The sequence below is a fragment of the Callorhinus ursinus genome, unplaced genomic scaffold, assembly GCF_003265705.2.
Source record: "Callorhinus ursinus isolate GAN/ISIS: 27379988/994484 unplaced genomic scaffold, GSC_fseal_2.0 scaffold66, whole genome shotgun sequence".
Taxonomy (NCBI): Eukaryota; Metazoa; Chordata; class Mammalia; order Carnivora; family Otariidae; genus Callorhinus; species Callorhinus ursinus.
Window position 1 is genome coordinate 8,296,577 of NW_027397128.1, and position 27,673 is coordinate 8,324,249.

The following is a 27,673-nucleotide window of genomic DNA, read 5'->3' on the forward strand; positions in this document are numbered from 1 at the left end:
ATCCATACCTTGAACCACAACATCTGGCTTTGGTACTGTAGAAAACCTTCGATTCAGGGGATCAATTTCTCCAGGAGCTAAAAATCCCTAAAGAAAAACCATAAAAAGACAGGTTACTATTTCTCAAAGAAAAAGCTAATGTTTGAGGAGAAACAATATACCAGTGTCAAAAACCTGCCCTATAACATGTGAGAGGCAGGTATGGAAAGGAAAAAAATACCTTCACTATATAAAACATGTTTTTATATGTTCAAACATGTTTGAACTCCTGAATTCACATCCAAATTTAATTTCATCTGGAATTAATTTCTAGTGATGGCCACAAGTTCTTTGTTGGAAACAGAGAAGGTACAAGTGATAAGCCCAAAGGTTTTTTTAGTTACACTTCCACCTGCTCTCTGGATGTATATAATTAGACCATCAGACCACAATGCTTATTATCAATAATTGAAGTCTTGTTTTCTCATTTATTCATGTGACTGCTATACGTCCTGCTCAGCAGATATCTTTTTTTAAAAAAGATTTTATTTATTTGTTTGAGAGAGAGAGAGAGAAGGAGGGCAGGGGGAGGAGCAGAGGGAGAGGGAAAGGGAAAGAATTTCCAGCAGACTCTGCACTGAGCACAGAGCCCAACGTAGGGCTCGATCCCAGGACCCTGAGATCATAACCTGAGCTGAAACCAAGAGTCAGATGCTCAACTGACGGAGCCACCCAGGTGCCCCAGCAGATATCTTTTGACTTGAATTTCTGTCCTTGATGAAATGGGATGAACTCACCCATCTTACCCTGAAAAACGCCATTCATCTCCTCCTTTTTCACGTATTTAATTTCTTTATAGCACTGAATGAGAAAGTCATCAGGTCAGGATTATTTTAAATGATCTTTCTGCTCAATATTGCTACATTATTCATAACATCAACTAAAGATAATCAAACCTTTATGCTGTACACCTGAAATTCACATTGATGTATGTCACTTATATCTCAATAAAACCGAGAAAAAACCCAAAACAGAGTGAACAGAAACATCTGCAGAAAATAGTCATACTTAAACAGGTCAAAGAGTCTGACCCAGAAAGGATAGCTAAGTCCCACCTTAGATCTTCTATGAACCTCAGTTATAGCTTACCATAAAAACCTATAATGGGGAAGTAGATTTGTCAGTAAATCTGGAAAACTTTGACAAAAAGAACCCTTACTATAGCTCACAATTTCAAAAAAAAGCTGGGCATTAAGTACAAAATTCCCAAGTACTTCACTAAGAGCTGTTTCAACCAAGGGGCGCCTGGGTGGCTCAGTCATTGAGCATCTGACTCTTGATTTCGGCTCAGGTCATGAGCTGGGGTCCTGGGATCAAGCCCTGTGTGGGGGCTCCGTGCTTAGCAGGGAATCTGCTTGAGGACTTCTCTCCCTCTCCCCCTGCCCCTCCCCCTGCTTGCATACTCTCTCTCTAAAATAATTAAATAAATCTTTTTTTAAAAAGCAAAAAAAAGGGGGCTGTTTCAACCGAATTGAACATAAAAAACATTTAAAGAGCCCCACAGCAAAAAGTACACAAACAATAAATTTTTAAAAACAATGATGTTCCCGGGCGCCTGGGTGGCTCAGTTGGTTAAGTGACTGCCTTCGGCTCAGGTCATGATCCTGGAGTCCCGGGATTGAGTCCCGCATCAGGCTCCCTGCTCGGCAGGGAGTCTGCTTCTCCCTCTGACCCTCTTCCCTTCCATGCTCTCTATCTCTCATTCTCTCTCTCTCAAATAAATAAATAAAATCTTTAAAAAAAAAGAATTAAAAACAATGATGTTCCCAACCACTTTTCATGATGCCTAAAATTATCAGTTTATTCAATTAGATAATGAAACATTTGTTGCTTGAAAAAGTTAGTACTTAAATCCATTATCAGTCCTCATTACTATCTAAGCACAGGTGCATGCATCAGTCACGAGGCAAGGCACTGGTGGGGGGTTGTTCTGAAAGGGCCAGATTGAGGCCCTGATCCGAGAGCAGCTCCAAGTACAGTGTCAAGGTAGGAATCCCTGGGCAGTATGAGAGACATGGTTGCCAGGGGGAAAAGATTTTTGTCAAGGATTGGCACTGCTCCCACTCTAAGGACCTGACCTGGAGGAAAATATATAATTAAGGCAGAATATAAAAGGCAAAAGACAGATCCAGATTTAATGAGCTACTCGCAAATCTGATTATTATAATGACTAAAGGAGAAAAAAAAGTGGAAGAACCTCGAAGTTTCCCCTTACCTCTGCCATCAAGCTTCCTAAGATGTACAGAGACTGACCCCACATATGAGGCAACTTGCCCATGGGGACTCGGTCCACGGTGTGAGGATTTTGATATTCCTCATCAACCTAAAAGAAAAGATAAAGAAGCCACACAAAAGGTGATAGAAGGTTAAAGATACTAGATAACAAAAAGGCTGAATCTGGATTGTGACTCATACCCTATAAAACAGTTACATATGCAATGCACTGAAAAGTCCAACACTAAGACTACAGTCTAGGGAAGGGCTCCTCTAAATGTGTGTACATACAAATCACCTAAGGACCTTGTCTAAAGGCAGATTCTGACCGAGTAGGTGTGGAGGAAGGCCTGAGTTCTGCATTTCTAACAAGCTCTCAGGTGATGGTGCCGATGCTGCTAGTAGCTTATTCCATCCATCTCTACCCGAATGGAAGACTGCAACTCTCCCATGGCTAATGCTCCTTCGTATGGTGCTCCCAACTGGCATTGTGGGAAAATGAGGACATACTTCATTTTCCAAGCCTGATTTACTCAAACAATCCCAGATTACTGGCCTCAAAGCAGAGAATGCCAAATCCCGAGAGTTCGCACAGAACATCGCTCTAGTTCTGCCTACTGAACTCCGTATCATTCTCAACTTTAAGGTTTGGTCTTTTTAAAAAAATCAATTTCTGAACAATTCATTTTTTTAAAAAAATTAAGGTATGGTTGACATATAAAAAGGCCCTACGTATTTAATGTATGCATGTTGATGAGTCTGAGGATAAGTAATACGCCCATGAAACTACCATTGTAATGTTTGGTCTTACTCTTGTCTCACTATGTAATGGCGTAATACCTGAAACTGCTTTAAAAATTTCTTTTCAAAGGCCTAAAATCATATTTTCATCATCTTATACCAAAAGACAAACTTTCAGAACATTAAAATCAGAAAATTAAAAATTGTTTGCCTCAAATGAGGCAGTCCCGTTGAGGTCCGGCTCTCCTTCTCCCAGCTCCATGTTATTAAGGCACTGTCCAACTCACCCTGTCTGGAGGAACACTGTACAGCTCTGGCAAGAGTGGGACTCCGTTTTTGCCCTTGATGAGGACTGCTTCAAGAGCCTCTCTATATTCTTGAACCTGTAGATAAAAGAAAGGGAGAAAAAAGTTTATAGAGTTCCCTTTGGGGATCTCAGGGAGGGTTGTAGCCAAGGAAGTTCCTGTTGCAAAGGAGCATGTTCACCTGGTGAAAGGGAGAAGAAAGGAGAGTAGCATTTACTAAATGCTTATTACAGGCCAGATACTATGCTAGAAATTTTGTGTGCTTTAACACATTTGATTTTTTTAATTTAAATTCAATTAGCCAACATATAATACATCATTGGTTTCTGATGTAATGTTCAATGATTTATTAGTTGTGTATAACGCCTTTAATTTTAATAACCATTCTAGGAGGTATATGCAATTAAAACCTTTTTTCCTGAAAAAGTAAGGCTCAAAGAGGTCATGAACTTGTGGAAGATCACACAGCAAGTGTAAGGTTGAGCCCAGATTTGAGCCCAAGTCAGCCTGCCTCCACAGGCCTGTTTGTTTGTTTGTTTGTTTAAGATTTTATTTATTTGACAGAGAGAGAGAGAGTGAGAGAGCGCATAAGCAGGGGGAGCGGCAGGCAGAGGGAGAAGCAGACTCCGTGCTGAGCAGGGAGCCTGATGTGGGGCTTGATCCTATAACCCCGGGATCATGACCTGAGCCAAAGGGAGTTGCTTAACCGACTGAACCACCCAGGCGCCCCCACAGGGCCTGTTTTTATCCACTACCCGAAATACAGCTTCTTGCCTTTACATGTACTGGCTTTAAAAAATGAATTTAACTGCTAAAATAAGTTTCTCTTGTAGTGAAGTTCACATTTTTTGCTTAACAATTGGCTGTAGATTAGATTAGTAATACATAAAAAACAAACACCAAAACACAAAAAGGAAAAAAAAAACCACTATAATTTATGATGGAAAAAACAGTCAGTTCTGCTATCACAGTCGTTTTGAAAGCACACATTTATTCCAGTGCGTCTGATGTATGATGGAACGATTTGAGCATCACCCAGATTTGACATGTGTTTATGCACAATCTTGACCTGAGAGTACACTCAGCTGAATTGAGCCCCTGTAAGAATACCCAAAACATGCACATGGACATGCCTCAGGACGGCAATTAACCCCACCCATCCACATTCCGTGTTAGAACTTTCTGAGTTCAGGGAACACTCCTTCTACTGGTTCATAATCACTCCTGAGCTGCTGCCTGACTCTGTGTGCCTTCCCTTCTCTTTCATTTCTTCCCCTTTCTCCTCAGTTTATTTTGTATTCATCCTGTCTGTTCCATGTTCTTTTTCTCCTTCCCCTCACTCTTTTGCCATTTTTCTTGTTCCCTTCCTCTGGCCACGCAGGGTGGCAGGCATGGGAGCCCGTCAAGTGAGCTGGCAGGACCGAGGGTGCACATACCCACAAGCAAACCTAAGGTCTTTTTCAAGGTACAAGTGCCATATTTATTGTGGTATTTATGTACTTCTTAACCATTTCATATGCATAAAGTTATGATGCTGTGTTTATCAGGTTCCTATCGTTTTGTATGTATTTCTGGCAAACTTCTTTTTTTTTTAATTTATTTGACAGAGAGAGGGCAAGAGAGCAGAAGTAGGCACAGCTGCAGACAGGGAGAGGGAGAAGCAGGCTCCCCCCTTGAGCAGGGAGCCCAATGCGGGACTTGATCCCAGGACCCTGGGATCATGACTTGAGCGAAGGCAGATGCTTAACTGACTGAGCCACCCAGGCGCCCTCTGGCAAACTTTTAAAATGTTGTGTCCCAACCTCATTTTCCCAGGAGCCCTATAGTTTTTATTTCTCAAATATGCAGAGCATGGTGATTTTCAAGAAACATGTATGTCTTATTATAGCCGAACTGACTGTCCCTTGTGCTTATGGCATATCTTCATCTGTGAAATTAAAAAAAAAAAAAAAAACAACTTTAGGGACATCTTCTTTAAAGAAGAGTGAAAAACTATTTCCATTGTATACAGAGAATCCGAAGAAGTCACTGACTATATTTGGGCTACTCAAGAGTCAGGAGGGAATGGGGCACCTGGGTGGCTCAGTCAGTGAAACGTCTGACTTGGGCTTAGATCATGATCCCAGGGTCCTGGGATCAAACCCTGCCCGGGGTCCTGGGATCGAACCCTGCGTCGGGCTCCCTGCTCAGTGGGGAGTCTGTTTCTCCCTCTCCCTCTGACCCTCCTTCCCACTCGTGTTCTCTCTCTGTCTCAAATAAATAAATAAAATCTTAAAAAAAAAAGAGTCAGGAGGGAAGCCAGAAAAAAAGAATAAAAAAGAATCCAGATTTCCCAACTCTTTCCCCCACCCCCAGAGTCCAAAAAACCTGAATGTGCTTTGTACTTAGTAGGCGTAGGCACATTTGATAAATACATCTTTCTTTGAGCAAGAAAAGTTTTTGATAGATAATCCTGTGGAATTTGAGGTCTGAGAAAAATGGTAGAATCAAAACAGGGTGGTCAAAATAGGGTGGGTTATTTCTATTACTGCTTATCTTATTTGATTTCTAAAAAAGGGATATCCTTTAATTTACTGAAATTTAGAGTAAAACAGCACTTTGTGGCCCCTGAAACTTTGGTGTAACCCTATTATTTAAACTCATATTGGCAATTACAGATTAATATTGGCCAAAGCATTCAAATTACACAACATTGCGTTTTATGTAGCCAAGTATAAGTGACTTCCAAATGTTGGATTTATGCCCAAGTTTAGACCATAGTCAATTTGTAGAATGCCTGACACTAAACTTCCTTGATCAAATCTCCCAGTCTCACTATTTTCCAATGATGGTTTCTAAATTACTTTATTCATGTAGCTCAAAAAAGCAATGATGACCATGTTTTGGGGGGCAAGGACAAGGTATAAATGGGTTGTTGTTGTTTGGGGGGCTAAAGTCAGAACATCATTTCCAAGGTTTATTAAAATATATATATACACAAAGCCAGGAAGTAAACTCAAGTACCTGTAACAACTGAGGCAAGTGGACAGGGCTTGCTATTTTGCTATCTATGTCTGTTAAAAGCCAAGTCTGAGTGATGGCAATATAAAGGCCTTCCAACTCTTAACCTAGTGCCCTCAAGTACTAGTCTCTAGAAGACTCTAGAAGACTCTGTTTCTTCCCTATTAGGGAAGACTTCCATTTGGTCACAGGGTCAGCATAGACATTAACTGAAAGACGTAGACATACTAAAAACCATTCTTCTGATAAGCTCTTTCCCTGGCATATTACCTGTTCTACATTGCCACTGAAGACCCCATCGAGGATAAAGTACGTCCAGAACAGTGGCCATTCACACTCAATGTTTTCAAATAACTTCAGCTCAGATGGTTCATAATACAGGCGACCGGGATCCTGGTAAAAACACAAAAAAGTCTATCTTATCACTGCAAAGTCAGCCATACATCTTTTGTTTGGAGGTCTCACAATATAGCCTTTCACTTTTGATAGTTTGTTTCAGAGAAGGCAGGGCATTACATATTCCCCCTCCCTCAGCGAATACTTTGTGATGTGACTTGTAACTAGTAGAACTGGGGTAAGAATGATACCATAGGCAGGTATATGAAGAAGTGAGATTCATTTACAATAAACATGAATGTGATTTTATATTTGTTATGTTTGAGGTAGCAGCAGAACATACAAATAGAAATGTTTACAAGGACAGCAAGTGATGAGGGTTCGGGAATGACTCTCATGGAGGTGACACTTGAAGCACAAGTTACAGATGTAGTACCTACATACAGTGAACAAAGGACCCAAGAACAGAATCTTGGTAAACCCTCATAGTTTCGTGAGGAAAGAACAAAAAGAGAAGAATTAGGATAGTGTAGTGTTGTATAAAGTAAATGGGAAAAGAATTTCAAGAAAATGGAGGGGTAGGGAACAGTAATGTACTACAGAGAAGTCACATATAATAGGGATGGGATAAAGGCTATTGGACTGATCATTTGGGAGATTCTGATGATATTTCAGAGTGTAATTTTAATAGATTGGTAGAGCTAGAAATCAACAGGCCTAAAGAATAAAGTGGAAGAAGGGAAGTAGACCAGAAGAGTTTGAGCTCGGTGATTAAAAAAAGCCCTAAACAACGTGTACATTGCCAGTGAAGTGCTCCTTCTTGGCCATTCATTCCCTTCAATAATACTTAATTTTCTCCATTGATAATTCCGTGGAGAACTTTTGACAAGTGGAACAGAAGGATGTTAACTTTTCAAGATCAGGTTCTGTTTAGAACTAACCAACTGCAAGAGATGGAAGGGGGCCAGGAAGACCTATCAAAGGAAAGATTTTCCCCTTTGTAATTATGAAATATTGGGGAGGGAGATTCTTTGAGACTATTCAAATATTCTGTTTCTGCTTAAACTCTCATCCACTGATTTAAGCATCTGTCAGTAGCTCTTTCCTGAAACCAACCAGCTACAATAAGTGGAAGAATTGCACCTCCCTCTATTTTATTTAATCCATAAAGGCTCACAAATTAGAACTTGGCAACTAAGCCCAACGAAGGCAGCAAACATAAGTTATTGTTATCCTATTGAGTGATTATTTTAAATACCACCAGTGAGTTAAGTATTTTCTCTTTTGAGTATTTTTTTATTATGTTCAGTTAGCCAACATATAATACATCAAGTATTTTCTCTGAATGAGACTACAGACAGTAGTGACCATTCTACTGTGGACTCATTTTGGGGAAAAGAAACTTACCTCCTTAGGAGTTTTATATCCATCTCGTAGAAAGCGACAGCAACCATAACGCCCCTGGGAATGCAGAGAAAAAAAAATCAGAAGCATGTACATTGGTACAGTCATATAATGCATCAGAAATACATCCTTTGCAACAGCTATACATACTGACCTAACACCAACACAGATACAGGATTTAAAAAATAATAAAATGTAATTAAAAAAAAAAAAACCTCTGATATCAGCCCAGCAGCAGAAACTGATTTCAGCAATCAATGTGAGTTCCAGTGAGGGCTAAGTCACAGGCTTTTCCCTAAAGCAGAGTTTCTAATATTACCCTCTCTATCACTTTCCACCATAGGGTAAGTCTGTAACAGCCGAATTACTAATCTATGTGGTCCTGTTCACAGAGCTCATAAGGGAGCAACAGGCTTTTTTTTTTTTTTTAAAAAAAGACAACATATTTTTTGTTAAATTTTGAGATAATTTGAGACTTACAGAAGAGTTGCAAAACCAGTACAGAGAGTCCCCATTACCCTTTATTCACTGTCCCTTTATATTAACATCTTACATAACTGTAGAACATTTATCAAAACTAAAAAATTAATCTTGGTACAACACTATTAACCAAAGTACAGAACTTCTTTGGATTTCTCCAGTTTTTCCACTAATGGCTTTTTTTCTCTTCCAAAACCCATTTCAGGATCCCACTGCATTCAGTTGTCACATCTCTTTAGTCTCTTCCAATCTGTGACAGTTCCTCAGCCTTTCCTTGTTTCTCATCACCTTGACGCTTTTGAAGAGATCGTCCGTTATTCTGTAGAATGTCCCTCAATTTGGTTTTGTCTGATGTTTTCTCATGATTACACTGAGATAATGCATTGTTTGCACAGATACCACACTGGTCAATATGTTCTATTACCGGCGGTGTTAACACTGATCATTTGGGTAAATCACTGACTCGAGGCCCCCAACGACATTAATTTCTCCTTAAAGTCAAAGCCTTAAAGAAAAGAAGGGCACGTATGGACATACCTGAAGCTTGGTGATGATTTCTTGCTTTGTGAGCTCTACCAACTGGCCATCCTCTACTGCAAAGGCTGGGAAGGAAATAACTGAAAGCAGACTAGCATCTACCTCTTTGGATGTGGAAGCGCGGGGGAGTATCGAATTAAGGATAGACTAAAAAGGAAGAAAGGAAGTCAAAAGTGGCACATTAGTAAATAACTTGGGATTATAAAACTAATAGCTTTAGTTTCAAAAGATCTATGTGGAAGAGGATCATTTGGGAGAAAATCTAAACATTATACCATAATAATGATTCAATGATAATCAACATGGAATTCCATAGTAATTCAGTAATAATTTCTAAGTGAGAGCTTAGCAAACTAGCTATTTCTGTACATCATCCCCTGTCTTAATACTGCTCTCAAGGCTTCCCAATCCTGAATCTTAACGAGCTGCTAATGGATAAAGAATACTCTAAACATCATCTGTCCACAATCCCCTTGCACCATTAGCAACCACTGAAGCATAAAGATAGAGAAAATGCAGCTGTTGAGAAAACAGGATGTGGAAAGCTCAGCTCCTACACTGCTGACATTTATTTTTTCCAAGGAAAATTTCACATTTTTGAAATGAGAAGATGAGTTTATATTCACCATTGTTAACTAATCAGGGTTTGAAGACGGGGAGAAAGTCATCTTACCAATGAGAAGAACCTTACTCTTAGAGAGAGTAACCCTAAACAAAAGTGAAGATACATATTTACCACTTAAACAGTCTAATCCCAAACATCTAAGCCTAGAGCCAACTGGGGACAAGAGAATGTTTCAAAGCCACTACCAAGAAGAACACTCAAAATCAGTCACCTCTTGTTCTCTTGGTATTATTTAGAAAAGGAGCAGAGCCCATAGATCCTTGATAGGACAACACTGGAGAATTCCACATACTATGATGAGATTCCTTTATAGCCATGGCTGAGAGAACAGGACTATGACCTATGTTATAGTTTATGCTATATCAACCTTATCTCAGCATGGGAAGCTTGGATAATACATTTTTGACACATGGTAATAAATCAGATTATGTACTCTTGGGTCTCTTTATTCTCAAGGCCATGCTCATCCCGAGTCTGGGTAAGAATAACATTTTCTATAATGTCCTTCATTATTCTCTTACCTGGCAGTGTTGTACTTCATCAGCCAGGACATGGATAACTGATTGGGGCCCACCTTTCACACCAAACAGGTCCAGTTCATCCAAAGCTTCCAGGGCTGCCTATGAAGAGCAAAGAAAGAAAGGACATTTTCCGCAAAAGATACAGATTTCTCCTCCCTGTACAGCAGTATCATATCAGTGCATATGAAGTCATTTTGAATTTGTTCAGCAGAACAGTAAAAACAATGTAGCATTCTTTATTCCCAGGGGCCTCTGAGTTTTTCTTTGCCTCCCATATTATCCCAGAGACAGTTAAGATGGAGGCTGCAAGCATCCTTTCATGATAAAAACCTCAACAAATTCAGTATAGAAGGAACATACCTGAACATAATAAAGGCCATATACAACAAACCCACAGCTAACACTTGTGATGAGCACTGGGTATTTTAAGTGTTGAATCACTATACTGCACACCTGAAACTAACTGGAATTCAAATAAAAACAAAAACAATAGTGAAAAATTGAAAGCTTTTCCTCTAAGATCAAGAGCAAGACAAGGATGCCCACTCACACCACTCTTACTCAACATAATATCTGAAGTCCTAGCTAGAGCAATTAGGCAAGACAAAGAAATAAAAGGCATCTAAATCAGAAAGGAAGAAGTAAAACTGTCATTATCTGAAGATGATATATTATATACAGAAAATTGTAAACTCAACCAAAAAGTGTTGGAACAATCAATAAATTCAGTAAAGTTGCAGGATATAAAATCAATGTACAGAAATCAGTGGCATTTCTGTACATTAACAACAAAAAACATCTGGAGAAAGAAATAATGAAAACTATCCCACTCACAATAGCATCAAAAGTAATAAAATACTTAAGGGTAAATTCACCTAGGGAGGTAAAAGAGCTGTACAATGAAAACTACAATACTTGGAGGAAAGAAATTAAAGACAAACAAACGGAAAGATATCCCATGTTCAATGGATTGGAAGAAATAATATTGTTAAAATGTCCATACTACCAAAAGCCATCTATAGATCCAATGCAATTGCTATCAAAATTCCAATGGCATTTTTCACAGAAATAGATAAACAATCCTAAAATGTGTCTGGAACCACAAAAGACACCAAATAGCCAAAGCAATCACAAGAAAGAATAACAAAGCTGGGGGCATCACACTCTTGATTTTAAACTATACTACAAAGCTATAGTAATTAAAATAGTATGGTATGGGCATAAAAATAGACACACACCAATGGAACAGAATAAAAGTCAGAAATAAACCCCTGCATTTACAGTCAATGAATATTTGACAAGGGAGCCAGGAACAGTCAATGCAGAAAGAATAGTCTCTTCAACAAATGGTGGTGGGAAAACTAGATAACCACATGCAGAAGAATGAAATCAGACCCCTAACTTACACCCTCACAAAAATTAACTTGACATGGACTAAACATAAGACCTGATACTGTAAAACTTCTAGAAGAAAACATAGGAAAAAAAGCTCCTTTATACTGGTCTTGGCAATGATTTTTTAGATATGACACCAAAAGCACAAGCAACAAAAGCAAGAATCAGTAAGTGGGACTACATCAAACTAAAAAGTTCCAGCACAGAAAAAGAAACAATCAAAAATAAAATGAAAAGGCAACCTATGGAATAGGAGAAAATATTTTCAAACTATAGAGATTAATATCCAAAATATGTAAATAACTCATACAGCTCAATAATAAAAAACAATTCAATTAAGAAATGAGCAGAGGAGGGCGCCTGGGTGGCTCAGTTGGTTAAGCGACTGCCTTCGGCTCAGGTCATGATCCCGGAGTCCCGGGATCGAGTCCCACATCGGGCTCCCTGCTCAGTAAGGGAGCCTGCTTCTCCCTCTGACCCTCTCCCCTCTCATGTACTCTCTCTCTCTCATTCTCTCTCTCTCAAATGGAAAATAAATTTTTAAAAAAAAAAAAAAAGAAATGAGCAGAGGAATTGAATAGGTATTTTTTCCAGAGAAGACATACGAATGGCCAACAGGTACATCAAAAGATGTTCAAAGTCACTAATCAACAGGGAAATGCAAATCAAAACCACAATATGATTTCACTTCACACCTGCAAGAATGGCTATTATCAAGAAGACAAGTGGCTCGGGAATGTGGAGAAAAGGGAACCCTTGTACACTGTTGGATGGAATGCAAACTGGTTCTGACACTATGGAAAACACTATGGGGGTTCCTCAAAAACTTAAAATAGGACTATCATATGATCGATCCAGAAATTCCACTCTTGGGCATATATACAAAATAAATGAAAAGAGGATATCAAAGAGATATATGTACCCCCTGTTGATTGCAGCATTATTCACAATAGCCAATATACAGAAACACTAACTGTCAACAGATGAATGGGTAAAGAAGACATGATACACACACACTCAATGGAGTATCATTCAGCTGTGAGAAAGAAGGAAATCCTGCCCTTTGTGACCACAGGGATGGACCTTGAGAGCATTATGCTAAGTGAGATAAGTTAGAGAAAGACAAATACTGTACTATATCACTTATATGTGGAACTTAAAAAGCCACATTCAAAAAAACAGAGTGAAATGGTGGTTACCAAGGGCTGGGGGATGGAGGAATTGAGGAGATGTTGTTTAGAGGTACAAACTTGTGGGGCTCCTGGGTGGCTCAGTTGGTTAAGCGCCCAACTCTTGGTTTCAGCTCAGGTCATGATCTCACAGGTGGTGGGACTGAGCCCCACATGGGGCTCCATGCTCAGCAGGGAGTCTGCTTGAAGACTCTCTCCCTCTGCCCCTCCCCCCCATTTGCTCCCTTTCTGTCTCTCTCTCTCTCTCTAAAATAAATAATTCTTTTTTTAAAAAGGTACAAACTTGCAACCAGTAGATAAATAAGTTCTGGAGACCTAATGCATAGCACAGTGATTATGGACAATAATAGTGTATTATAAACTTCTAAGTTGCTAAGAGACCAAATATTAATCATTCCTATCACAAAAAAATGATAATTGTATGATGTGATAGAGGTGTTACCTAACACTTTGGCGGTAATCATATTGCAAAAAAATGTGTCAAATCAACATGTTGTACACTCCAAATTTACACAACATTATATGCCTATTACACCTCAATAAAAATACATTTTATTTTTAAAATTTTTTTATTATTTTTATCTCCAGTGGCTGAATTCTTTAAAAATGCATTTAAAAAAAGATACAGCATAGATAAAGTTATAGCATTATCAAGCCAAGCATCACACTTTAAAAATAATTTGAACAAGGCACAGATGAATTTATAGTAAACCACTCTTTTGGTAGGGTAGCTGCAAGTGTGATACCAGCACATAAGATATGCTAGAAGTTGTGTGGATGTAAGATATTAAAATGCAACAGCCATTAGGTATTGGCACATCACTGAATTTCCATAGGGAAGTGAATACCCTAAAAAGATACTATGATTGACTTAAAGATGAAAGTTACTAGTCACCAAGGCAGAAGATTTAAAAAAAAAATAGAATTTGCTTATTAATTTCCTGCTTTTCTGATTATAAAATATGACATACTTGTTATAGAATATTTGAAAACATAAAAAAGTATAGAGAGGGCAAAAAAATCACCCAAAATAATGCTAATATTTTTGGCATGTTTCCTATTAGTTTTCTTTATGTAAATCTGTCTATAGTTGAGATCATGTTTCATATGAAATTTGGTTAGGATTCTTTCTAATTTATTTAACCATTTAACAATTGTTGGAAATTTAGGTTGCTCTTATTGTTTTGGTTTTTTAGATTCCACATATAAGTAAAATCATATGCTATATGTCTTTGTCTGGTTTATTTCACTTACTATAATACCCTCTACATCCATCCACGTTGTCATGAATGGCAAGATTTCATTCTTTTCTATGGTTGGGTAATGCATTGTGTGTGTGTGTGTGTGTGTGTGTGTGTGTGTGTGTGTGTGTGTGTATCACATCTTCTTTATCCATTTATCTATAGATGGATACTTAGGTTGCTTCCATATCCTGGCTATTGTAAATAATGCTGCAATAAACACAGGGTGTATTATTATCCTTTTAAAATCAATCTGTGTCTTTTGGTGGGGAAACTTCAATTAGGTCATGCATAGTTATCATTATAACGGATATGTTTGATCTTATTCCTGCTATTCTATTTTATGACTTCTTGCTGTCTCCAAAGATAAGAGCTGAAATTCAGGCAGTAGCAATGGGAAGGAAAAGATGGAGTCAAGTGGAAAGGTAGTAATGACGATGATGATGCTATGTGGGATGCAGGAGAGTGAGGGGGGTGCAGGATTGACAGATGGTTCTCTTGACAATCAAGTTTTGTCAACTGGTGTATGGAAGGGGAAGGCCTCTTTTTATTTTTGTAATGGTAGAGAAGATGAGTTTAGTTGAAGATATGTTCTCTGGGGTGCCTGGGTGGCTCAGCTGGTTAGGTGTCTGACTCCTGATTTCAGCTCAGGTCATGATCTTGGGGTCGTGGGATCGAGCCCTGTGTTGGGCTCTGTACTCAGTGGGTAGTCTGCTGGAGATTCTCTCTCTCCTTCTCCCTCTGCCTGGCCCTCATGTGCACATTTGCTCACTTCTCTGTCTCTCTCAAATAAACGAATAAATCTTTAAAAAAATATGCTCTCTGAGGTCTCTGTGGTATAGGTAAGTAGAGATATGCTACAAAAGCAGTTGGATATACAAATCTGGAGCTAATGAAATAAATCTTTACCTACACGTCCATAGTTCTATGGGAGAATCCGAATTTTGCCTGTGTCTTAAAAGAACAATTTGGTGATGATCCAAATTCACATTAAGCCTTTATCTATGATAAAGGTGTATTTCCTTACCCCACACTTGGTACAAAAAAAGCAAGGAAAATTACCTTTGCCATTCCAACTGAACTGGCATTCAATTCTGAGATCCCTTGGTTGGTCTTGTCTCCACGTTCCCATATCCCGAAGTCCTAGCATAAAAAAACCAGCATACCATTAGCAAGTCATTACTACTAAACGCTTACTAGACACACAACTCTTCAATAAAAGGCACACATAGTAGCTAATTTGCCATACATATGTGTACCCAGAACACCTATTAAGGAGATGCCAATGAGTTGGGTTGCCCCTGTAGCTCTTTTCCTAGTAGCTTCAAATTCTCCTGGGACCTCTAAGAAGTTGGAAGACTCCTCAACAGCTGATCAGGCCTAATAACTATAACTCAGTCCATGTAGAGAAATGCTTCTCAAAATTTTTTATCAAGGCAGATACTCAGGGGGTCTAGAAGATGGAGCCTAAACAGCACCCCAGTGTTTTATCTTAAGTATCTATTCTAATTTTACTCTCTATTGGCATTGACAATGTACCATACACTAACCTATGCACTTTATACTACTATCTTCCTTAATCCTTATATCTTAGAGATGATGAAACTAAGGTGCAGAGAGAGGCTAAGTGACTCACCCAAGGCCACACAGCTAGTAAGTGACAGAGCTAGGATCAGAGTCCAAGTACTCTCAGTCCAAAGTGTAAATTCTTAAACATAGCTGTATATGGCCCCTTGATAATATAACACTTAAAATTACTTTTTAAGAACTGTTTTATTTGAAATAACTTTCAACTTACAGAGAAGTTAGAGAAATACTACAGTGAGTTCCCATATACCTTTCACTCAACTTGCCCTAATGTTAACTCCTGACATAACCACAGTACACTCGTCAAAGCTAAGAAATTAACATTAGTACAATACTAGTAACCAGATTATGGACTTTGTTAGGATTTCACCAGTTTGTCCACTAATAACCATTTTATGTTCCAGGATCCAATCCAGAATACCATGCTGCATTTGTCATGCCTCCTTAGTCTCTTCCAATCAGTTAAAGTTTCTCAAGTCTTGCCTCTCATGACCTTGACACTTTCAGATCAGTGGTCAGGAATTTTATAGATTTCTCTCAATTTAGGTTCACCTGATGTCTTCCCTTCATTAGATTAAGATTGTGCATTTTTTTGGTCAAGATTTCTACAGATGTTATGCTGTGTCCTTCTCACTGCATCATATTAGGGAGTACACGATGTTGATATGTCCTATTATGGTGATGTTAACCTTCATCACGTGGTTAAGGTGGTGTCTGCAGGGTTTCTCCAGTCTACTGCTACTATTTTCCCCCGTATGATTAATAACTATCTCTAGAAAGATACTTTACAACTGTGCAAATATCCTGTATCTCCTCAAACCTCTACCCACTAATTTAGCATCCATTGGTGAATCTTGTCTGCAACCATTATTACAATGGTGCTTCAATGGTGATTTTTTTTAGTTCCTTCATTACCTCTACAGTCATTAATTGCAATTCTTAATTGCAATTCTTCTCTAAGGAAGAGCTGTCCTTTCTCCCTCATTCATTTATTCATTTGTTTATATCAGTATGAACTTATAGATATTTAGGTTATTCTCTGGGTTATAATAAAATATTATCGTTACTTGTTTCATTGCTCAAATTGTTCCAGCTTTAGCCATTGGGAGTTCTTCCAGGTTGGCTCCTGCACCCTTTGGACATGCCCCATTCTTTTTGAACATGTCCTCACTTTCTGTCACAAGATACTGTAGTTTCATCTTGTATTTTCCTGCCCCCAGCCCTAGAAACAACCACTTCAACAAGGAAGCCTGTTGTGTGTTTTTTTTTTTATTACGAATAGTTACAATCCAAGACCTAGGCACTGGCTCATTGTCACTGTGGTGTCATTGCTTCCAGGCCCTCTCATTGAACAGAATTTGCAAATATCCATGTGTACACATGCATGTGTGCATACACATACACACACACACACACCCCTATGTTTGTTTCTGTATTTACCTTAAATTACTTTTTATATCAAATCTCTGAGTTAAAGTGAAGCTTCTGGAAGGTAAGCCATATTTATCCCATGGCTAGCCTCACTTGTCCCCAAACCCAGCTCTACCCTAATTTGTGCAGCAAGATTAGAGTATGAGAAGGCACATATCATTAATTCTGCTGCTGCAACCCCTGGCTGCAATGGAGAGGCCAGAGAACCCTGACCTGTACCCTGGACCTTAGCAGGCCTACGGTATCAGAAGGCAAAAATGATCAGTCAACAAATAAGGTCTGCTTGCATCAAATATGTCTATGTTAAACTTATCCTTTTGGCAAATATGGAGTGACAGGTCACAGGTTTATGCTCCCATCTAAACCAGTGAAAAACAACCAAACAAATTAAACAATTAGATGACTAAAAAGACTGGACTATTTATGACACAGCCATTTTCAATACAGTGAACATTATGCAATGAAGAACAGTGATCCCTGAGAGAGGAGATGTTAAATATATTATGATTTAATATAAACCTACCTCATATGGTAGTTGTGAGAAAAAGGAACTATTTTTTGTATAGTAAGCACTGAATCAATGTCTACAGATAATATTAAACATATGACTAAATTTTATGTCTAAGTAGCTAACTTACACATTATACTCCCTAGCCATCTTGCTCCAGTTCAAGACCACAGACCACTAAAATAAGACAATTTAGCTCCAGATTCCCAAATACATGACATGAGATATTACAGAATTTGACAGGAGTGGAAGCACAGCATCTTGACCCTTTTGTCTCTGTAACTCCTTTGGAGAGAAGGCAAAGAGAGGATGATGGAGCTTAGCAAAGAAAGAGGCTGAAGGCAATTTCTGTCAGAAGTTTTATAGATTGGTTCACTATGAGGGGCAGCATTAGGAGAAGGAGGGGGTTGTTCAGTATTTTTAGAAACATATGTTTAAAATCAATTCCCAAATGAGTACTTACAGCAGTTTTATATGCAGCTTCAATGTAAAACACAAGGTTCTGTATGAAATTGACTTCATCTAGACTGTGGATGATATGAAGTCCTGAGGAAAAAGAGAATAAAGATATAGAGCTGGTCAATTATCACTATAGGCTTTATAGGCAGCCACAGTAACTAACTGATCCCATTACTCCTAAGTAATGGAACAATGAGAGACACTTTGATTCCTAAACCAGAAAAGCAAAACCACAAATCAGACCTAGGCTAGTCTTCGACTATGTGAGATACCAGCATATTATAACATGGAGGAATTTTAACTGTTATTTGTAGGTGTCCATAGAAAGTCTCAGACTCCTAATTCTATAGGTAATTAATTTACAATGTGCCTTAAGGTATCTGGAAGAAGAAAGACAGCTATTTCAAAAAAGAGTTGGAGAGAGTCTAAATACTAAGTAAGAAGTAGCAAAAGATTATGATTTTAAGGAAAACTTAAAACTATACTTTTTGGAGTAAAAAATGTTAATTATTCTAAATGTAAACTACACAAAGATAGTTATAGCTTACAAATGGAGTGTTTTGCATGAATTATCCATTTAATTTTTACATCAGCCCTAAGAAGTGCGTACCTCTATTTTCTCCATGAGGCTTAGAGAGATTAAATATTTGCCTAAGACCATTTAACTATAAATAGTGAAACCAGACCCAACTATCATCTGTTTCACTTCAGAGACTGAGTTCCTAACCAAGATGCTATACTGCTTCCCAGTATGTATAGTATGATACATTTTTCTTTAAAAATTAACTCCTCTCAAACAAAACAAAACAAACTCCTCTCCCCTCTCCTGTGCCCCCAACCCCTATAAGGAAATACCAACAGGGGGGCGCCTGGGTGGCTCAGTTGGTTAGGCGACTGCCTTCGGCTCAGGTCATGATCCTGGAGTCCCGGGATTGAGTCCCGCATCAGGCTCCCTGCTCGGCAGGGAGTCTGCTTCTCCCTCTGACCCTCCCCCCTCTCATGCTCTCTCTCTCTCAAATAAATAAATCAATCTTAAAAAAAAAGGCAACACACCAAATATTTAAAAAAAAAAAAGAAATACCAACAGGCATACAGTGAGTCTTTCTCCCACCCTGAATCACATCATTCCCCACCTGCCAAATCTCTCTGAAAGAAGTCAGAATGGCTAAAATTAACAGCACAAGACACAAGAGGTTTAATTATACATTTGTAAAAACTCACTGAAATGTACATTTTAAAATGGCTGGATTTTACTGTATGTAAATTATACTTTGATAGACTTGAAAAAAGAGAGCCATTTATATGTTGAAAGATTGGAGTGCTACATGAGGTATTCCAAATGGTAAGATTTCCAGGGAGGCAGGAGTCTGTATTTTCACATTTTGTAAAGTTTGTGTGATATGTGAAGTGATCCCCTCACATTATTTAACATTAAAATGATTATTTAATTATGTAATATTTAATAAAAATTCTGTTACATAAAAAAAGAAACCAGTCTTACCAGTTTCTTCTGTATCCTTTCAGAGAAATATTATGCATATATAAAAAGTATCAAAGAGTAGTATACTATATTGTATCTTGCTTTTTTCATATACATCTTGGAGACAATTTTAAAGAGATCTGCCTTATTTTTTTTAATGGCAACATGGCATTTCACTAAATGGCTAATCATATAACCATTTCCCTATTGAAAACATTTAGGTTGTACCTAATGCTTCATCATTATAACCAATGCTGTAATGAATACATATATATATATGAATACATATATGATATATATGATACACATGAATATATATATGATATATACATGAATGATATATTTATATATCTTTGTGCACATGTACCAGTATATCAAGGTAAATTCTTAGAAGAATTGCTGAGTCACAGATTTATGCATATTATTTTTTCCCAACACTGTATTGTGAACATTTTCAAACAAACAGAAAAAATGACAGAATCTTACAGTGGACATCTGTATGCATATCATTTGGATTCAAGCATTAACATTTTACTATATTTTTCTACCACATATGTATCCATCCATCAATACATCTTTTTTGATACATTTCAAAGTAAGTTGCAAATATCAGTACACTTCTCCCTAAATACTTCACCATGTGTACATTAAACATTGATAATCTTCACCAAGTTACTCTGCAAAGAAGTTCTACAGTTTACATACCAGTCAGCCCTGCCTGCCTGTTCCCTATACCCTTGTCAACACAGGCCTTAAAAAAAATCTTTGATCTTTGCCACTGTAATGAAGGAGAAATAAAATCTCTTTGTAGCTTAATTTGTAGTTCTTTTAATTGTGGGTAAGGTTGTGAGTCTTTTTATATGTTTATAGCCATCCACATTTCTTTTCCTATGAACTCTTTGGTTGTGTCCTTTGCCAATTTCCATGGAATTGCTGGTCTTTGAGCTACTGACATATTGATGAATATTAAGGAAATTATCCTTTTACTCATCATATGTGTTGCAAGTATTTTTCCTAGTTTGTTTGAACTTTGATTTGCCTACAGTATATTTTTCTTCTTGGAAACTTTATTTTTCTTAAGATTTTATTTAAATTCAAGTTAATTAACACACAGTGTATTATTAGTTTCAGAGGTAGAATTTAGTGATTCATCAGTTACATATAACATCCAGTGCCAATGCTCATTATATCACATGTCTTCCTTAATGCCTATCATCCCATTATCCCATTCTCCCACCCAACTCCCCTCCAGCAACCCTCAGTTTGTTCCCTATAGTCTCTTCTGGTTTGCCTCCCTCTCTGTTTTTATCTTACTTTATTCTCAGACTCTTTAATTAAGAAGCTTTATCCCATGAATGTTTCTGGTACTTCTATAATTTCATTTTTAAAAAGATTTATTTATTCATTTTAGAGAGAGAGTGTGTGAGAGTGGGGGGAGGGGTAGAGGGAGAGAATCTTCAAGCAGACTCCCCACCGAGCGTGGATCCTGATGCAGGGCTCGACCCCACAGCCCATGGACGAGATCATGACCTGAGCTGAAACCAAGAGTTGGACTCTTAACTGACTGAGCCACCCAGGTGCCCCTATAATTTCATTTTTTTTTGCATTTATTTATTTATTTTTTTTTAAAGATTTTATTTATTTATTCATCAGAGACACAGAGAGAGAGGCAGAGGGAGAAGCAGGCTCCCAAGGAGCAGGGAGCCCGATGCGGGACTTGATCCCAGGACCCTGGGATCATGACCTGAGCCGAAGGCAGACGCCTAACCATCTGAGCCACCCAGGCACCTTTGATCTATTGACAGATGTTTTAGATCACAGAACTCTGTAACTTTAGAGCCAAAAAGGACTGTATGATCCATACCATCAGACAGCAAACTCCTCCTGATGCATGGCTCTGTCAAAACCAGAAACCACAGCACAGGTCAGTAGCATTAGCAATGTGTCTTTCTTGTAGCAGTAATGACCTTAACCTCTTGGATAGAGAGAGAAAAAAGAGACGAGAGATATAATATTGGACATTAGCTTCACAGCTTTATCTCGTCCCCTTTGTGTGCCAGAGTGCTTGTGCAGAGACTGAGAGAAGGCAGACAGTGTGAAACTGGTTTTGTCCATCTCTCAGACTTGTGTCACAGCTAACAAATCACTATACGATTTAAATGCCACATTTCTATTATCTGTCCCTTTGCTCATGATATTGTTTAAATGGCCTTCTCCACATCTTGAAATCCAAACTGTTCATTCAAGGCCCAGTTCAAATTCTATCTCCTCTGTGATGCTGTCATTTATTCTTCTCTTCTGTTTCATAGAATTTTATTTTCCTTGCTCTAATGAACTTTTTACTTTGTACTATAAATAAATCTGTACCTAAATTTGAAGGAAAGAACCATTTCTTATTTATATTTGTAGTCCCTAAAAGTATCTCACACAGTATTGTGAATGGTATTAAATAATACTGAACAATAGATGTTCAATAATGATTTACTGAATGATCTTATTAAACAACCCAGTTAACCGCAGGAGAGGGACCTGTCTCTTGAGGCAACACCATACATTCAAGACCTCTGCATCCTGTCCCCTCTGTGGAGCCAAGACACTGCTTGTAGAACAGAGGATACATAGAGATGAAATGAGGTAGGGCTAGGTAAGGCCAAAGACGGCAGTACTATTTAAAGCATACTAAAACATGCAGAGCTCCAGAAATGAGGCCAACTCAGTGGTCTATTTCACTTACATTGACTTGTACTCATCTATCAATAAGCCTCTCTCCTTCATTTTTAACAACGTAATTGAGATATAATTCACCCATTTCAAGTATATAATTCAGTGGTTTTTAGAGCATGCAGTATTCTGCAACCATGGCCACAATCAATTTTAGAACATTTTCATCACCCCTAAAAGAAACACTATACCCATTACCAGTCATTCCCCATTTCCTTTCATGACTTGCTCTCCCTCTCCCTCCATCTAAGCAATCGCTAATCTACTTTATGTCTCCACAGATTTGCCTTACCAGACGTTCATACATGTGCAGTCATACAATATGTGGCCTTTCATGTGGAATTCTTTCACTTATAATGTTTTCAAGGTTCATACGTGTTGTAGAATGTATCAGTGCTTCCATTCTTTTTGTTGCTAAAAAAATATTCCATTGTGTGAATGTATCATATTTATCCAATTATCAGTTGATGGACATTTAGGTTGTTTCCACTTTCTGACTCTTATAAATAATACTTCAATGAACATTCATGTATATATACAAGCTTTTGAGTGAACAGTTTCATTTCTTTTGCACATATACCTAGGAGTGCCTTCTTTTTTTTCCCCTTCCCATATGTTCATCTGTTTTGTTTCTTTAATTCCACATATGAGTAAAATCATATGGTATTTGTCTTCTCTGACTTATTTCGCTTGGCATAATACACTCTAGTTCCATCCACATCATTACAAATGGCAAGATTTCATTCTTTTTGATGGCTGAGTAATATTCCATTATATATATATATATATATTTTTTTTTTTAATTTATCACATCTTCTTTATCTGTTCATTGGTCATTGTACTCTTTCCATAATTTGGCTATTGTTGATAATGCTGCTATAAACGTCAGGGTGCATGTATCCCTTCAAATTAGTATTTTTGTAGCCTTTGGGTAAACACCTAGTATTGCAATTGCTGAATCATATGGTAGTTCTTTTTTTTTTTTTTTTAACTTTTGGAAAACCTCCATGCTGTTTTCCGGAATAGCTGCACCAGTTTGCATTCCTAACAACAGTGCAAGAGGGTTCCCTTTCTCCACATCCTTGCCAACACCTGTTGTTTCTTGTGTTGTTGATTTTAGCCATTCCCAAAGGTGTGAGTTGATATCTCATTACACTTTTGATTTGTATTTCCCTGATGATGAATGGTGTTTGGCATCTTTCATGTGTCTGTTGGCCATCTGTATGTCTTCTTTGGAAAAATGTCTATTCGTGTCTTCTGCCCATTTTTTTTAAAGATTTTATTTATTTATTTGAGAGAGAGAGAATGAGACATAGAGAGCACGAGAGGGAAGAGGGTCAGAGGGAGAAGCAGACTCCCTGCTGAGCAGGGAGCCTGATGTGGGACTCGATCCCGGGACTCCAAGAATCATGACCTGAGCCGAAGGCAGTTGCTTAACCAACTGAGCCACCCAGGCACCCTCTTCTGCCCATTTCTTAACTGGGTTATTTGTTTTTAAGGTGTTGTACTTTATAAATTCCTTATATACTTTGGATACTAACTCTTTATCAGATACATCATTTGCAAATACCTTCTTCTATTTTTTAGGCTGCCTTTCAGTTTTGTTGATTTTTGCTGTGCAGAAGCCTTTTGTCTTGTTGAAGTTTCAATAGTTTATTTTTACTTTTGTTTCCCTTGTCTCAGGAGACACATCTAGTAAGAAGTTGCTATGGTCGATGTCACAAAGGTTACTGCCTGTGTTCTTGTCTAGGATTTTGATGGTTTCCTGTCTCTCACATTTAGCTCTCTAATCCACTTTGAATTTATTTTTGTGCATGGTGTATGAAAGTGGTCCAGTTTCATTCTTCTGCATGTTGCTGTCCAGTTTTCCCAACACTATTTGCTGAAGAGACTTTTTTCCATTGGATATTCTTTCCCCCACTGTCAAAGATTAATTGACCATATAGTTGTGGATTCATTTCTGGATTTTCTATTCTGTTCCATGATCTATGTGTCTATTTTTGTGCCAGTACCATACTGTTTTGATCACTACAACTTTGTAATATAATTTGAAGTCTGGAATTGTGATGCCTCCAACTTTTTTTTTCTTTTTCAAGGTTGTTCTGGCTATTTGGGGTCTTTGTGGTTCCATACAAATTCTAGAATTGTTTGTGCTAGCTCTGTGAAAAATGCTATTGGTATTTTGATAGGGATTGCATGAAATGTGCAGATTGCTTTGGATAATACAGACATTTTAATAATGTTTGTTCTTCCAATCCATGAGCATGGAATGTTTTTCCATTTCTTTGTGTCATCTTCAATTTTCTTCGTCACTGTTTTATAGTTTTCAGAGTACAGGTTTTTTACCTCTTTGGTTAGGTTTATTCCTAGGTATCTTATGGTTTTTGGTGCAGTTGTAAATGGGATCAATTCCTTGATTTCTCTTTCTGATGCTTCATTATTGATGTATAAAAATGCAACAGATTGCTGTATGTTGATTTTATACCCTGTGACTTTACTGAATTCCTGATCAGTTCTAGCAGTTTTTTGGTGGAGTCTTTAGGGTTTTTTTTTTTTAAGATTTATTTACTTTACAGAGAGAGAGAGGGAGAGTTGGGGGAGGGAGCAGAGGGAGACAATCTCAAGCAGACTTCCCGCTGGGTGGGGAGCCTGATGTGGGGCTCAATCCCATGACCCATGAGATCATGACCTGACCCAAAACCACAAGTTGGACACTTAACCAACTGAGCCATCCAGGTGGCCCTAGGGTTTTCTATATACAGTATCATGTCATCTGCAAATGGTGAAGATTTTATTTCTTCCTTATCAATTTGGATGCCTTTTCTTTCTATGGCTAGGACTTCTAGTACTATGTTAAATATCAGTGGTGAGAGTAGATATCCCTGTCTTGTTCCTGACCACAGAGGAAAAACTCTCAGTTTTTCCCCCTTAAGGATGATACTGTCTGTGGTTTTTTTCATATATGGCCTTTATGATATTATGTTCCCTCTAACCCTACTTGTGTAGGATTTTTTATCATGAATGGATATTGTACTTTGTCAAATGCTTTTTCTGCATCTAATGAAAGGTTCTTATGGTTCTTATCCTTTCTTTTATTAATGTGGTGTATCATGTTGATTGACTTGAGAATTTTGAACCACCCTTGTTACCGAGGAATAAATCTCACTTGATCGTGGTGTGATTCTTTTAATGTACAGTTGGATTTGGTTTGCTAGTATCTTGTGGATAATTTTTGCATCAATGTTCATCAGGGATATTAGCCTGCAGGTCTCTTTTGTGTAGTGTCTTTATCTAGTTTTGGTATCAGGGTAATGCTGGCCTCACAGAATGAATTTGGAAGTTTTCCTTCCCTTTCAGTTTTTTGGAATAGTTTGAGAAGAGTTACACCTCTTCTTTATTTTTTTAAAGATTTTATTTATATATTTGTCAGAGAGAGAGAGAGATAGAGATAGAGAGAGAGAACACAAGCAGGGGGAGCAGCAGAGGCAGAGGAAGAAGGAGGCCTCCTGCTGAGCAGGGAGCCCGATGTGGGGCTCAATCCCAGGACTCTGGGATCATGACCTGAGCCGAAGGCAGATGCTTAACAACTGAGCCACCCAGGGGCCCCAACACCTCTTCTATAAATGTTTGGTAGAATTCGCTGGTGACATCATCTGGCCCTGGACTTTTGTGTGTAGGAAGTTTTCTGATTATTGATTCAATTTCTTTGCTGGTTATTGGTCTGTTCAAGTTTTCTATTTTTTCCTGTTTCATTTTCGGTAGTTTATATGTTTCTAGGAATTTATCCATTTCTTCCGGGTTCTCCAATTTGTTGGCATATAGTTTTTCATAATATTCTCTTATAATTGTTTGTATTTCTGTGTTGTTGGTTATTTCTCTTCTCTCATTTGATTTTATTTATTTGGGTCCTTTCTCTTTTTAATAAGTCTGATTGGAGGTTTATCAATTTTATTAATACAGTCAAAGAACCGGCTCCTGGTTTCATTGATTGTTCTATTGTGTTTTTAAATTTTCTATATAATTTAAACAAGGGAGCAAGATGGCGGAGGAGTAGGAGACCTAGATTTCATCTGGTCTCAGGAATTCAGCTGAATAGGGATCAAACCATTCTTACCACCTATGAACTCAACAGGAGATCAAAGAGGAGAGTAGCAACAACTCTCTGAACAGAGAAGCGACCACTTACTGGAAGGTAGGACGTGCGGAGAAGTGAATCCAAGGCGATATTCGGGAGGATAGACGGCGGGGGAGGGGCCTCCGCCGGCCGCTTCTGGCAAGTGATAGATCCACGGAGCACAAAATCAGAACTGTTAGAAGTCGGCTCCGCTGAGGGACGTCACTGCAGTGGCTAAGCAGGGGGTGGAATCCTCCCGGGACAGTGTGGTCTCAGGACCTTTGGGGTCACAGAAAGACCAGGGGTGCCTGAGTGCGCCAGAGCTCCCAGGGATCGGAGCGGGGAAGCCGGCTGCAGAGACGGAGCTGAGGCGCGGGCTCTCAGCTTGGGGTTGCCATAAACTGTGATCCGCGGCCCAGTCGGGCCACTGCTCCTCCAGCAGGGACCCAACAGGTGGCAGATCTGGGGAGACTCCCCTTCCTTCCCAGGGAGGCTGCAGGAATCTGCGGGGTTTGGAGACTCCACACGGGGTCGGGTGCCAGAGATAGCAACGCTCGGTCACAGGCCGGGTGAGCACGGAGAGCGGCTGGAGACCGGGGACAAGGGAGTGACTGCTTTTCTCTGTGGGCGCACTGAGGAGCGGGGCCCCGAGTTCTCAGCTCCTCCAGGTGGAGATTGGGAGGCCACCATTTTTGCCCTGGTCCTCCAAGGCTGTACGGAGAGCTTGCAGGGAACAAAAGCTCCTGAGATCAAACCCGAGCAGCTTGCTTAGCCCGGACCGACAAGGGCGGGGCAATTCAGCCTCCGGCAAAGACATTTGGAAACCACAGCAACAGGCCCCTCCCCGAGAAGATCAGCACGAACAGCCAGCAAGCCAAGACCAAGTTTACCGATCAAGGAGAACGGGAGAACTCCAGCGCTAGGGGAATACTGCACATAGAATTCATGGCTTTTTTTTTTTTTTTACCATGATTCATTAGTTCATCAAAGTTAATTTTTGTTAACTGTTTTTTTTTCTTTTTCCCTTTTTCAACCAACGTCTTATCAATCTCTTTTTTTAAAAAAAAAACTTTTTATTTTTCATTTTTAGAGTCATATTTTATCCCTTCATAGTAGTTACCCTTATTTTTGGCATATATATATAAGTTGTTCTCTCTTTAAACTTTTGAGATACAGTTTCTTCTAACAGATCAAAATATACCCTAAATCACTAGTGTATGGCTCTGTTCTAGTCTCCTGCCTGATCACATTCTCTCTCTTTTTTTTTTTCTTAAATCTTCTTTATTTTTCAAACAACTTCTTATCAAGTCCTTTTATAAAATCTTTTATAATTTTCATCTTTTTT

General features: G+C 38.6%; 1 protein-coding gene across 8 annotated transcripts in view; it reads right to left on the minus strand.

Moving 5' to 3' along the window:
- Positions 1-27,673, minus strand: part of PHKA1 (phosphorylase kinase regulatory subunit alpha 1) — a 159,198-nt gene that overhangs the window by 104,547 nt on the left and 26,978 nt on the right. For all 8 annotated transcript variants that reach the window (XM_073885813.1, XM_073885810.1, XM_025851300.2 and 5 more), the window contains 9 exons: positions 18,018-18,100; positions 15,091-15,171; positions 10,203-10,301; positions 9,057-9,203; positions 8,043-8,096; positions 6,570-6,692; positions 3,282-3,377; positions 2,255-2,362; positions 9-87 (listed from right to left, as the gene is read on the minus strand). In XM_073885813.1, the coding sequence (XP_073741914.1) occupies positions 9-87; positions 2,255-2,362; positions 3,282-3,377; positions 6,570-6,692; positions 8,043-8,096; positions 9,057-9,203; positions 10,203-10,301; positions 15,091-15,171; positions 18,018-18,100 (870 nt within the window). The remainder of the gene's footprint in view (positions 1-8; positions 88-2,254; positions 2,363-3,281; positions 3,378-6,569; positions 6,693-8,042; positions 8,097-9,056; positions 9,204-10,202; positions 10,302-15,090; positions 15,172-18,017; positions 18,101-27,673) is intronic.